This window comes from Podarcis melisellensis, assembly GCF_964234715.1.
Source record: "Podarcis melisellensis genome assembly, chromosome: 9".
In the NCBI taxonomy this organism is placed as follows: Eukaryota; Metazoa; Chordata; class Lepidosauria; order Squamata; family Lacertidae; genus Podarcis; species Podarcis melisellensis.
Window position 1 is genome coordinate 10224746 of NC_138541.1, and position 14432 is coordinate 10239177.

The 14432-nt window shown below is 47.4% G+C and overlaps 1 protein-coding gene and 1 long non-coding RNA gene across 6 annotated transcripts in view; both read left to right on the forward strand.

Moving 5' to 3' along the window:
* Positions 1-14432, forward strand: part of LOC309377872 — a 239761-nt gene extending 225329 nt beyond the window's left edge. Inside the window, exon 2 of the long non-coding RNA XR_014171750.1 lies at positions 13006-14432. This is a non-coding gene — a long non-coding RNA (uncharacterized lncRNA). The remainder of the gene's footprint in view (positions 1-13005) is intronic.
* The window catches only part of SHROOM3 (shroom family member 3), a 222781-nt gene extending 208349 nt beyond the window's left edge, over positions 1-14432 (forward strand). For all 5 annotated transcript variants that reach the window (XM_081924742.1, XM_081924746.1, XM_081924744.1 and 2 more), the window contains 4 exons: positions 1422-1937; positions 5168-5321; positions 6772-7044; positions 8148-14432. In XM_081924742.1, the coding sequence (XP_081780868.1) occupies positions 1422-1937; positions 5168-5321; positions 6772-7044; positions 8148-8489 (1285 nt within the window). In that variant the 3' untranslated portion in view covers positions 8490-14432. The remainder of the gene's footprint in view (positions 1-1421; positions 1938-5167; positions 5322-6771; positions 7045-8147) is intronic.

Genomic DNA, 14432 nt, shown 5'->3' on the forward strand with positions numbered 1-14432 from the left:
AAATTATATATAAAAAATTGGGACTTCTCATGCTTCAATTTCGGTGGGGCTCTGATTATCTTATATCTCTACTGCCTTGAGTTTCCAATAGAAAATTTATTATTGTTGTTGTTGTTATTATTATTCTTCGTGTTTGGTTTCTTGGGATTCCAGCAACAATAACTTTAAAGGGTGCATAGAGCCTCAATTTTTATTTGATCTGCTTGTTCCAAACTAACCATATATTTGCTCCCAAAAGCTTTACAGCTGTTGAGGTCAACTGTTCTTTGAATAAAAATTGCCCAGTGCTCACATAAGTTTTTGAAACCTTGGCATGTAACCTCTGATTATATTTGATCTCAGTAGATATTCAATGGCAGTTAATATCCAGGCAGTATTTAATTATATTTCAGTCGTTCCTAAACTGGGGGGGGGGGGTATGCACTGCCCCTTTGGTTCCATAAATTCATCCCAAGTGTCCCCATTGTTCAAATTAAAAATACCGTATTTTTCGTTCTATAGGACGCACATTTCCCCCTCTAAAAATTAAGGGGAAATGTGTGTGCATCCTATAGAGTGAATGCAGGCTGCGCCGCTAAGCCCAAAGCCAGAACAGGAAGATGGAGCACTGCGGAGTGCTCCGTTTCGCTGCTCTAGCTTGGGGATGGCTGCACGCAAAGCCTCTCCAGGGCAGCGGGGTGCCTTCACCCCACCGTCCTGCAGAAGCTAGCAAGGCTGTTCCCAAGCCAGAACCAGAGCGAATGCAGGCTGCGCCGCTAAGCCCAAAGCCAGAACAGGAAGACGGAGCACTGCGGAGCGCTACGTCTTGCTGCTCTAGCTTGGGGATGGCTGCACGCAAAGCCTCTCCAGGGCAGCGGGGCGCTGCGCTCCAAAGGCTTCAGGTGTCTTTGAGGCTGGCGGTGGGGGAAAGCAGCGCTTCCCCCCACCGCCAGCCCCACAAGCTCTGGTGAATGTACCTTGAACATACCTTGTTTCAGAGGGGGAGAACAAGAAAAAAATATTTTTCCTGTTCTCCCCCTCCTATGGTCTGGTGCGTCCTATGGTCCGGTGTGTCCAATGGAGCGAAAAATACGGTATTTAGTTTAACTAATTCAACAAAATTGATAAACTTCATCCATTGATGCCAGCTTTTACAGGTCTGATAGTCATTTATATCCCCTGCTGACCCCTTGCCCCTTAGCTCCCTCTGCCTGGTAGATCCCTGCCCCCCCCCCCCAGGAACAGTACCACCCACTTTAGGAACCACTGTCCTTTTTTTGATAGTTGGCATATTCGTATTCGTAGGCATGCATTTAATGACTGGCCTTGTTTGATGGTTACTGCACATGACTGAGAGGCTCAAACGATTTTGGGGGAGGCGTGTTGGCACAGAGTTTCAGAAACCCTGGTTTAAAATAATTCTTCCCCCTGCTTATCGGCAGAAACTTCAAAAGGATTCCCAGGAACTTTGGCGAGAGAGAAGAAACGGGACCAAACGCCGCCTCCACTGCCAACGCCAAGAGCAGCCGGGCAGCTTCACCGCCCCCTGCCAGAACCTCAGGACCCAAAGCGAATGGCGTCACGCCTTCCGCTGAAGCACAACAGCTGCCTCTGCCCGCTCAGGGGCTGCCTGACGAAGCTCCTGCCAGCCAGCCTCTTGCGCCTGTCATCACCAGCAGGGAGCCCGAAAACGGTGACCTCAGCCCCGAGAGTAACCCAGGGAAGATGAAGACCCCGGAGGACATCAAGGAGGAGGCTTTGGCAAAGGAGATCATCCACAAGGACAAGTCGCTGGCCGACATCCTGGACCCTGACTCCAAGATGAAGACCACCATGGACTTGATGGAAGGGATATTTCCCAGCGGGGCCAGGATGCTTCGAGAGAACTCGAAGAGGAAACCGATGCAGAAAAGGGCCAGCAGCTCTGCCAGTGGCTCTGTCCTGCCCAGTGATAGCAAGTAAGTCCCATTTCCTTAAGGTTTTTGCACCCCATAGAGCAGATATTTTTTACACTCCACTTACACGATGGGGCATGTTTTAAGCTCCATCTGCCTGTTTATCAGGCACCCATCCTGATATGTCTGCACAAAATTTGTCCTGAGGTTATATGACGTTACCTGAGTATTGAACGTTCATCACAAGCGCAATATTATTATTATTATTATTATTATTATTATTATTATTATTATTATTGCAAGGTTATACGATGTTGCCATCTGGTCCTTGTTAACCTGCACCTTCCATTGCAGTTTCCCGTCGTTTCTGTCAGACTTCCCGCATTAAGAAAAGAGTTGGGAAATTGCATGGAGTAAAAGCCACTAGATGGCAATATTGCATAACCTCCAGGCGAATCTTGTGCAGGAAATCCAGGATGAATGCTCCATAAACAAGCCCATCTGGAAGCGCCCCTGGGTGTTAAAATCTTCCTTCTCTCCAGTTTGCCCAATGGGGATGTTTCCCCCAAAGCACGCCCACAGCTGATGTCAACTGTTACGTCAGATGGGTGGAGATGCAGCTGCCAAATAATGATCAGAAGCCTTGAAGTGCATTCCCAGTTGTGCATTAGCAAGGAAAGCTTGCTGTCAGCACCAGTCAGCTGACCAGTGCTGAGTGTATTGTGGCGCTCTCTGTCAGGAACCATCATAGGGTTCCCTTGACCCATCAGGACCTCCATAGGGCAGCTACTGCCTGCCCCAAACAGGCTTTCCGTGAGTTCAAATATTCCTTTGCGCCGCTGCCTTAAATCGAAGTGCAAATGGGCTGTATGGAACATTGGTGTTCTTGTTTGTTGTTGTTTAGTCATGTCCGACTCTTTGTGACCCTGTGGACCAGAGCACGCCAGGCACTCCAGTCTTCCACTGCCTCCCGCAGTTTGGTCAGACTCATGTTTGTAGCTTTGAGAACACTGTCCAACCATCTCGTCCTCTGTCGTCCCCTTCAACATCAAAAAAACAAAGATCATGGCCACTGGGCCTATCACCTCCTGGCAAATAAAAGGGGAAGAAATGGAGGCAGTGAGAGATTTTACTTTCTTGGGCTCCATGATCACTGCAGATGGTGACAGCAGTCACGAAATTAAAAGATGCCTGCTTCTTGGGAGAAAAGCAATGACAAACCTAGACAGCATCTTAAAAAGCAGGGACATCACCTTGCCAACAAAGTCCGTATAGTTAAAGCCATGGTCTTCCCAGTAGTGATGTATGGAAGTGAGAGCTGGACCATCAAGAAGGCTGATCGCCGAAGAATTGATGCTTTTGAATTATGGTGCTGGAGGAGATTCTTGAGAGTCCCATGGACTGCAAGAAGATTGAACCTCTCCATTCTGAAGGAAATCAGCCCTGAGTGCTCACTGGAAGGACAGATCTTGAAGCTGAGGCTCCAATACTTTGGCCACCTCATGAGAAGACTCCCTGGAAAAGACCCTGATGTTGGGAAAGATGGAGGGCACAAGGAGAAGGGGACGACAGAGGACGAGATGGTTGGACAGTGTTCTTGAAGCTACCAGCATGAGTTTGACCAAACTGCAGGAGGCAGTGGAAGACAGGAGTGCCTGGCGTGCTCTGGTCCAGGGGGTCACGAAGAGTCGGACACGACTGAACCACTAAACTACAACAAATCCATCCCTGCTGGTTTAATGCACAGAAGCACACACAGTGCCGGCTTTTCTTTTTGCAAAGCACCCAAAGAGCTATTCCAGGCTCCTACCTGCTCCCCTGAAAAGGGACACAGCTTGATTTTTTCTTGTCTGTGTTAATGGTGCAAGGGTAGGATGTCACATAATCTCTGCAAGGACTTTCTTTTGAAAGAAAGCACACGATATCTAAGAATCAATCCATCCTGCAGCTTGAGAGGAATGTGCAGAATGAATAGCGCCTCTTTCTTCTGGTGGCTCTCGAGTTCAGTTCAGGAAACGGTTATGATTTCTCAGAAACCTATTGGAGTGCAGGAGGAGCGGAGCCTCCGGTCTGGTGGGGCAGGGAGCAAATTTGGTTCTCCAAGTCACTCTGTCTGGCCTCTGGGACTCTCCCAACACCACACGCTCTCGCCAGCCACACACCACCTCTTCCCAGGCCACTGCCTTTAACAATCCTGCTTCGCAATCTCCTGACGTGCTCTCGCCTTAAACTCTGATTGGACCTTTTAGTTTCCTGAAGCAAGGCCAGTGAGAGGCGTGGCCTGGGAAGGGGTGTGGCCTGGAGGGGGCTGCATTTGGGCATTTGATGGAGACTGTCAGTAGCCCATGCGACTCATTCAGGTGGTTCATGGCATGTTGGCAAAGAACACTTGCAGTCGCAGTTCTCCTGAATTTAAATGGCAATGCAATAAAATCATAGCTGTCAAGTGTCCCTTATTTGGTGGGACAGTCCCTTATCCCAGCGCCATGTCCCTTATTGATGATGTCCCTTAAATTTTCCGTGTTTCAAAGGAAGCAGCTCCTCTCCCTCCCTCCTTGCTGGCCAGGGAGGAGGGAGGCTCCAACTGTGTTGCTTGGCTGTGTTGCTCACCCAATAAGAAGTCTAAGAACAACTGGAGGGGTGGAGCTTGCATGCCTTGTGCTGATCAAATCGGCTGCATTGCCTGGGGACTCACCTTTGCTCAGCGCTTCCCAGCGGAGAGGTGACGGTGGTTTTCCTTGAGGCTTGAGGCTTCGTCTGGCTGTTGGCTGGGCTTTCTGCCTTTGGCTCGGAGGGGCTCAGAAGTTGAACTTGGAAAATCCCTTATTTCCGAGGCTGCTGGTCCCTTATTTTCAAATCTGCAAGTTGTCAGCTATGAATAAAATTACATTGTAAGAACCAAAAGAGCAGTAAAAATGAAATTACAAATCATTCACCACCTAGCACACCAGGGAGAAAAATCATTAAGTGGTCTGCCAAGACTCTCAGTGATTTTTAGTGGGAGGGTTAGGGTTAGGCAGTCTTGTGCTATATGCGTAGAGATGTTGATTAAGCATGAACCGTTTTTTAAAAATGGTTAAACTTGCGCCATCTGGTGGCAATCCCCAATTAAATTCACTTACTTGTGGGAAATGGACCAAAGAAGCCATGGGTTTGGGATCTCAAAGCAAGGCACGAGGGCAGAGTTCAAAATTCCTTCTGCAGTTTGTGCGTGTGTGTTTCATCGGTACAAGAATGGCAGCCGTGTATGTCCCAGACGCCTACATTCATATCTGTTCTCTGCCGTGGTTTAGGAAAGATGAGAAAGAAGCTTCGGCCTCAATGCTGGCCTCGTGCTCAGCTTACTACAACGTATCAGTACCCAAAGCCGAACTCCTGAACAAAATCAAGGATTTGCCAGAGGAAACAGGTGGCGATGAAGAACAGGTGGCAATCAATGAGAAAAAGGTGAGTTTTGAGCATCTCTCAGCACAGAAGGAACCAAGGTCAGTCATGATCATAACCAGAGCTCTGTCAGTCCCAGAGATCTGTGATTGCACTCTGCAAGGAGCAGAGTTAAACAAGAAAAAGCATGCTTCTAACCCTTAAGACAAATTAATGGCAGTTATGTTTATGCACAAAAGTCAAGTGGTTTGTGCTCTGCTGGTGTGCTCCTAGCTGAAATTTGACAAGTCCCCGCCTTTTGAAACATAAAAGATTTCTGAAGATCTGTGGTCTTCTGTTGAGAACAGAAATAGTTTAATTTCTGGCTCAAGTCAGATATTTGTAGTAAAGCTGCTTCCATTGGTCAGCTTAATTCCTCATAGAATCATAGAATCATAGAGTTGGAAGAGACCACAAGGGCCACCGAGTCCAACCCCTTGCCAAGCAGGAAACACCATCAGAGCACTCCTGACATATGGTTGTCAAGCCTCTGCTTAAAGACCTCCAAAGAAGGAGACTCCACCACACTCCTTGGCAGCAAATTCCACTGTCAAACAGCTCTTACTGTCAGGAAGTTCTTCCTAATGTTTAGGTGGAATCTTCTTTCTTGTAGTTTGGATCCATTGCTCTGTGTCTGCTTCTCTGGAGCAGCAGAAAACAACCTTTCTCCCTCCTCTTTGTGACATCCTTTTATATATTTGAACATGGCTATCATATCACCCCTTAACCTCCTCTTCTCCAGGCTAAACATGCCCAGCTCCCTTAGCCGTTCCTCATAAGGCATCGTTTCCAGGCCTTTGACCATTTTGGTTGCCCTCCTCTGGACACGATTCAGTGTGTACCTATGACCTCCTGTTGGTTGGTGCTATGCAAGCAAAAAAGTGTGGGTGGCTTTTCATTTTCATTTTTAAGAGATCTCTTAATGCAGTTACCCCGTGCTGCCAGAAGAAGACACCCTGCGCAAGGCATTTTCTCTTTATTTACGCAAAGGCAAGCGATTCTGTCCCCAGGGTGAAATTCTCCAACTTGCCTTCTAGTTCTTGAGCAAAAGAAACCTATACTGTACTACTGAGAACACCATTGCACAGGATTGTGCCTTAGAAGGTCAAACAACTGAATTGCTTATCACAATAGCATCCATAATGGAACCCTTATTCTTGATTAGTTTCTTTGCATACATAGTTTTTTAAATTTTTATTATTAATAGTTTTCAGTACAGTATACATAACTTTTATTGGCTGGAGGAATTCATAAGGAATGTTCAGACACATGCTTTAAAACAGGTGTTGGGTGTCCGGGGTTCTCCAAATGTTGCTGGACTACATCTCCCATCATCCTAGACCTCGTTGACTGTGGCTGATGGGAACTGGAGTCCATTGGAATATCTGGAGGGCCACAGTTTCCACACACCAACTTTTGACGGCTGCCTGACATAGTAGTAGAAGATGATTTTTCCTCAATTCTGTCCCACCAGGCTGAACTCATTGAGAGCTTGTCCCACAAGCTGGAGACCCTGAAAGAAGCCAAGGAGAGTCTGCTGGCAGACATCAAGCTCAACAATGCCTTGGGAGAGGAAGTCGAAGCTTTAATCAGTGGCCTATGCAAGCCCAATGAGTTTGAGAAATACAGAATGTTCATCGGAGACCTGGATAAGGTGGTCAATCTCTTGCTATCTCTCTCAGGACGCCTCGCTCGGGTGGAGAATGTTCTCAGCAGCCTCAGTGAGGATGCGGATAACCAAGAACGGGTAGGTAGATTCAGAAAACTGGCGTGCAAATGTTCACTCTTGCCTGCGCACGAGTGGCGCTTCCCTACAGCAGCATCTTCGGCAATGAAAGTGGGTTGAAACAGCTCTCCACTAAACCAAGCGCCATAAGCTTGGTTTAGGGAGCTTACTGCACAAGTGAGTTCCCTGGTTCGCTTCAAGCTCAAAGGCAGCTCCTCCCAACCCTGTCTTGTCCTCCCCATTGCAGTGAATGAGACAGCACAAGGCAACCTGCGGGTCCCCAGATGTTGGACTACAACTCCCATCATCTCTGAGCTCTGGCCTTGCTAGCTGGGGTGGTGGGAGTTGTAGTTCAACAACATCTGGGGACCCACAGGACTCTCAGACCGCAGCCCTAATCCCATTCACTGGGCAGTGATTTTTTAAATATATAATAATAATTTATTGTTTGTACCCTACCCATCTGGCTGGGTTTCCCCAGCCACTCTAGGCGGCGTCCAACAAAGACCAAAATACACTAAAATGTCACACATTAAAAACTTCCCTGAACAGGGCTGCCTTCAGATGTCTTCTGAATGTCAGGTAGTTGTTTATCTCTTTGACATCTGATGGGAGGGTGTTCCACAGGGTGGGCGCCACTACTGAGAAGGCCCTCTGCCTGGTTCCCTGTAGCTTTGCTTCTCGCAATGAGGGAACCGCCAGAAGGCCCTCGGAGCTGGACCTCACCTCAGCATCCAGGCAGAACGATGGGGGTGGAGACTCTCCTTCAGGTATACTGGACGGAGGCCGTTTAGGGCTTTAAAGATCAACACCAACACTTTGAATTGTGCTCGGAAACTTTTGAAATCTACTTAGAGAAAGGGAGAGGGACAATATGGGTCTTCAGTATGGTCCATTCTGTGCATCCCCCATGTGTGGGATGCCGGAACAGAACCGCATCTATTCTTGAAAGCATGAAAGGAATAGGTTGAAGACATTCATGCGAATTGCCCCATGGAGTTTAACAGGACCTGCTTCTAAGCGGACGTAGTTAGGAATGCACTGAGACAGTGGGGAAGGGAATAGACGGGGGCTGTGGCCCTAAACCTCTCCCTTTTCCTTCCCTCCCACCCCACGCGCGACAGAGCTCTCTGAACGAGAAGCGGAAGATGCTGGCTGGCCAGCACGAAGACGCCCGCGAGCTGAAGGAGAACCTGGACCGGCGAGAACACGTGGTCTTGGACATCCTATGCAATTACCTCTCGGGGGAGCAGCTCCGAGACTACCAGCATTTCGTGAAGATGAAATCTGGGCTGCTCATAGAACAGCGCGAGCTGGACGACAAGATCAAGCTAGGGCAGGAACAGCTCAAGTGCCTTCTGGAGAGCCTCCCCACGGACTTCGTGCTTAGCAGCAGAAAGGGAGCCGAACCTCCGACATCCACCGGGACAAGCCAGCGACCTCCAGCACCAGCATCTTCGCTCTGACCTTTCCAGACGCGGCTGCGTCAAACCTTTTCTTCTCAGAATTATTTAATCAGAAACCTCTTTTAACTTTTTTTTTAAAAAAAAAAGAATTGAGGGAGGAATTAATTATTATTTTTTAATTAACGTTGGGGTGGGGAATAAACAGCATGGAAAGATTTCTTTTTCTTCTTCATCCTCTCCCAGAGATCACGACTTAAATCTGTGTGAAATACATTGGATTCTTGCGGCCAAGCAAGATGCAGAAGAGATTGGCAGCAGGTTCTACGAGGGAGGTCGTTAGCTAATTATAAATAAACTCAAGCTGTCCCTGCTGAAGGAGTCTTGCCCCCCTCCCCCTCTGAGCCCCTGACGGTCGTTAAAATAATGAAGGATATACAATAATGAAGCCTTAATTAAAATATTAATGAGAGACCTGCTGTCTTGAACAATATCCATATTTATATTTTTTAAAGCTACAAGATAGAATTCTGTAAAGATTTTGTACATATGCTAACCAGTTATCGATTCTACTTCAATATGTACGTAGGGGGGAAATGGTTAAATATTTTTTTTTTTGTACTTCACATGGGGAAAGAAAAGAGGAACACCCTCGTTCCCTCCAGCCCCCCAAAAAACCCATAGTCACACACCATATCTAAATAAAGGACTAGCAGGAAAAGCTACAGGCCAGGATCCAAGGATGCTTGCATGCAGAAAGATGTACTTGGTGAATGTCAGCCCAGACGTTGGATGTGGGTGCAGTTTGGCATCTCGTTTTCCCTGGGCAAGGATCCCCAGTCAGAGTGCTATGGCTCTGTCCTTATTCTCTCTCTCTCTCCCCTGCATGGTGGGATCCAGTGGAGGTCCGTGAGCAGGGTCCCCACCCGTGTACCATCGAGGCGGTCGCTGGATTGCAGCTTTTTATCTCTCTCAGTGCCCAGTGAATGTTGCCAGTAAGTGACCTTTCCACGAATTGCATTGCACAGCAAAATCCCGTCTTCCAGATCTGCAGTGCGAAGCCGCCGCCGTTGGAACAAGCACTTGTGTGAACCAAACAACTCAGGAGTCAACGTGAAACTGAAGCAAAGAGATACTTCCTCCTTGAGACTCTCTCTCTCTTGGGCTCTGTGATATTATTATTTTTTACAAAAAAGAAAAACAGTAACAAGAGAAAGCATGGAACTGCATGCAGCCTGCAAACTTATTTGAATGACTTCTTGAGGTGGTTCATTGAATGTCCTTATTTATAGATTGTTTTAAACGGAAACAGAAATGAAATCCTTAGCCTTGGTTGTTTCTTTGAAATGTAGCGGTGCTTTGCTTAAACCCCATTGGAACTGGTCATTCCCCCAAAGCCATCCTTACCCAAAACTGAGCTAGGAAGCACAAAAGTTGTGCAGGTAGAGTTGCCCATCCCACACTCTCTTCAACACTCTCTGCTAAAAGCACTGCCCCTTTGTTTAGATGGGAGACCTTTATCAGACCCCATTCTCTTGTGGGCAACCTGGGGGGCGGGAGAGAGTCCAGGTGCAGAAATGGGTAGAACAAAAAGTGGGCTACACTACAGCTATGCAAAAGTCAGATTCCAACACACATCTCTCCCATCTTCCAAATGATCCATAAATCCCAGTTCAAGGACCCTTTCCAGCCAGGCGAAAGCCCTTGCGGAGGACACAACCATTGAGGGGCTTAGCCTAGTGCAGGCATAGGCAAACTCGGCCCTCCAGATGTTTTGAGACTACAATTCCCATCATCCCTGACCACTAGGGATGATGGGAGTTGTAGTCCCAAAACATCTGGAGGGCCGAGTTTGCCTATGCCTGGCCTAGTGGATAAGAAGCAAAAACTAAAAAATATTATTTGGGGTCAGATGGGCCTAGAGGGTGACAATTGGCTCTTGGAGGTTCATCATCTCTGATTTTGATGAAACATAATACTGCCTCCATGTCTTTTAAGACTTACTAAGGCAGAGAGAGACCTTCCTGTTTATGCTGAATGACCAGCATTCAGCAAAGACCTGGCTGCTTCCAGATGCGTTGAGGGGTCCATAGGATATCAGCAGAAATGTATCTGCTGATTAATGCATTTGCAGGGAGGTTGCAAAGAGGAGAATTGACCCTTTGTGCATTTGCCGACACACACACCCTGGATCCACCTCACCCCCGGATTCTTTAGGGGGAAAGAAAGTTTAAAAAGTCATGGCTGGCAGTTGTGGGTGGGCAATGTGGCAGGATAGAGCCAGCCAGCTGCCAGCTGCCAACTTTCCCTTGCTGGCTACCCCACTCGCAGTGAGCATTATGGTGGAAACATGGAGTTACGAAGCCTGCCTTTCACTTGTAATGCACAGCTCTGCCCAGAGTTTAATGACAAGGGACAGGAGTGCTATTTTTAAGAGCATTTCTTCCTATATCTTTCCATTTTCGTAGCTCGTCTTAACTATTGCAGCATTGCCAGCGAGGCAGACAGCCGGCCTCTCTTTCCAAACAAAGGGATTTTGTGATGTTTGAAAGAAATGCATGCCTAGCAAGCACATGGGTTTACTTAATTGTTGGTGGAAGTGGCCCAATCTGACTGCCAAAGGTGTCCCATGGAATTAGCAGAAAAACAGAGGTGCTGTTGAGACTCTGTTCACCTGCAGCTTGTATGCTAAAGGCCAATGTGGTTGCTTAGCTTGGGTAATAGACCAGTTGCGTCACCTTTGATGTGGCTGACCAGACTTCGGCTACCTCTGATTTGATGCTGCTGCTCCTGCAACCTGGAATGGATCCCCTTCTGTGCCCTCCACATGTTTCCACTAAGCTGGGATGGGGAACCTGTGGCCCTGCAGATGTTGCTGAACGCCCATCAGCCCCAGCCAAGATGGCTAATCCTCCAACAACATCTAGAAGGCTGCAGGACACTTATCCTTGCCCTAAGCTTCATTAACCTCTTCTGTGGCAGCTTTTTCCGAATATGCAAGGCCTGTTCATTTTCATGGTGACTCTCTAAAAAGCAAGTAGGTCTCTTACTCCTCTTCCTTACAGATATGAGGCAAGGCTGAAAAAATGGTGAGTTAAACCAGCCAGGGACTCATCATACAGATAGGACTATTTCTTTAGCCAAGTCTGGCTCTTCTCCACTTGCAGTGCCGGCCCTATCATTAGGCAGAATGAGGTGGGATGCTGGGAAGATCCTGTGGCAACCTTTTAGCTGTTCCCTTGTGTTGAAGGACACAGCTGCTTATGCCACCCTGCCTATCCTTAGTTCACACGATCGGGCACGCTGCCTCAGGTGCGTGGAGGAAGTTGTCTCATTGCTAGTGTTGAAGCAAGAGTCTGCTGCCCCTCTGGTTGCCTTCCGTATGTGGAATGGTGGGGAGAGAGGAATACCATCATCTCTGCCTAGGGAAAGATTTGCTCTGTCTTTATTTGCCCTGCAAGGTGCATCACTTCCAGATGTTTCCCAAGGTCTGAAAGTTTTATATGTTGCCCTGCGGAAGGGCAAGTCTACCGAATGCTTATCACAGTGGTTCTCAACCTGTTGGTCCCCAGATGTTGTTGGACTATAACTCCCATCATCCCTGAGCTCTGGCCTTGCTAGCTAGGGGTGATGGGAGTTGTAGTCCAACAACATCTGGGGACCCACAGGTTGAGAAAGGCTGGTTTATCGTGTGCGTGCCGGATCAGAGCATATGTGGCCCGTGGGAAAGCTCCCTAGCCTAACTGTGAAGCCGAATCTCTTACAGTGGTGATTTTGTTTTGCCTGTGAGAAAAGCATTTCTTCCAACAATCGAGGAGGTATTTGGTTCATCTCCATTCAATGGGGGTTTGTCCTTCGCATTGTGCTATGTTGATTGGCTCCAAGCAGCTTCTCTGGCCCTGATCCTTTATCTTGCCAGATAAAGTTTATTCCAAAGAAACCACGTGGAGTGCTTTCCCTTTTGCTCTTTGTAGAGAAGCAAGCACAGAAGTCTAAAATGCATCTTTTAGCAGCAACTCGGCCTCAGATCCATAGTATCCTATTGAATGCTGTGCAGAATCTCAACCCATCACAATTTAGGCTCTGCTGCAGTTCTAAGATTTGGAATCAGACCAGTTTTGCAGTGTAGGTGCTTTTTGTATACTCAAGGCATAACTTGTAATACTCTATGCTTTTGATGAATTGCCATGCTGCTCCGACTAGGATGTTTCTTGGTTTCAGTATAATTGTGCTTAATGACATCAGTGAAGCTCTGGGAGGATTTTGGACCAGTAGAACAGGGGTGGCCAACATGGTGCCCTCCAGAAGTTGCAGGCCGACAACTCCCATCATCCATGACCTTTGGCCTTTGCTGGCATGTGCTGATGGGAATTGTAGTCAGATATTGTCTGAAGGGCACCATGTTGGCTAAGCCTACCTTAGAGCAGGAGGGATCTTGGCATCTGTGCCTTTGGCTTACATGATCTGTGGAAAAGTCTTGGTCCTAGTATCTCCTTAGGCTGTGTTGTAAGGCTCTTGTTTACACTGCATCCTGTGTGTTTTCCCCAGTTATTTGGGAGGCAGTATATACAATCCAAAGCTATCCTGTTCTATCCTGTCATTTCTTATGAAATACCATGTTTTGAGATGTTTTCCCCAAACCAGTTTTGATCCAAATTGAGAAAACGGAGGACTTGGCTGTGTTTTAAGCTGGTAAGCTGTTCAAAGCCGATAAGTTACAGGAGGTGGAATAATGGTGTTGCTATCACTGAAAGATGGAGAGCCCATTTCTGGTTAAATGCTAAGCTGGTTGTCTGGCATTTCTGGATGGCGGGTTCAATAGACCAACTGGGCTTGCTGCTGGTCCAAAGAGCACAGTCCAACATGCAATAGTACAGAACTACCTTGTATTTCTTGAGGTACCTCCCACCACAGGCAGCCTCCTTTGGTGATGCAGTCTTGAGTGCCGAGTGAGGAAGGCTGGTGTGCTGTTCAAATATTTACAATGTCACCTGAGTAAGGACCAAGATCCCAGGGCAAACTCGCATCAGCTTTGCCAATGGGCTGCATCGAACATTCTCTGTCTGCTAATGCAAGGGATCTTGTGCTAGCAGAGGGGTAAGCTTTAATGTTACGCAACTGAGGGATCCAGTGCAAAAGTTGCATTAGCAGAAACCTTTCGTACAACAGGCTGCTCCACTTACTGTGCAACAAAAGTTACCAGCAACTTGCTTATGCATTCTTTTGCCAGACAATGCTTCCCTGGTGCAAAATTTTTATCCCGTGGAGCACTATACCACAAAATGATTTTAAGGCAGCACTACATTGAATACACTCCAATATGTCCATAATCACTACTAGCCCCTTAAAAATGTCCTAGCCCACTTGCCTACACGGCTCTCTGTTGGGGTTTTGTGGCATACAGAGAGCATAAAGAGAAAACCCACCAACTCATCAAATTTATACAAGCTTCCTAAGCTGGTGGCCTAGAAATTATTCTTGCATGCCCTCAAGCAAGTGGGCAAGGCTGGCTATTGACAATAATGTGGTTTTGGTGGCCTTAAAAATCTGTGTGTTTGGTGGCAGGCAAGGGGACTCCAGTTGTGTGTGTGTGTGGACAAGATGCCAGGGCCGGGTCAAGACATTTTGGCATCTGAGGTGAACCACAAAAAGGCACCCCTCTTCCCTGCCAGGGAAGTTGGGTCAAGTGAAGATCTACATCAAGAACAAGGGGGAATGAAGACCTACATTGGGTTCTGCTGTCCCTGTTGATTCTTCCGCCTGAGGCAGTCACCTCACCTTGCCTCATGGGTTGGCCGGCCCTGCATAGCACCCTTTTGTTCCTGCTTTGCGTGGGTTGTTGGTTGGTTAAAGAAAAGGGTTTGTTTTGTTTTTGCACTGCCTCATCTAAAGATTGTCATGATTCTCTGGGTTGTTTTTTTTTAAATTTTATGAATGATAAACATTGGTAAAGAGGATGGTGATGTGTACTTGGAAACGATTAAAGGTTAATAGTTCACTGTGCAA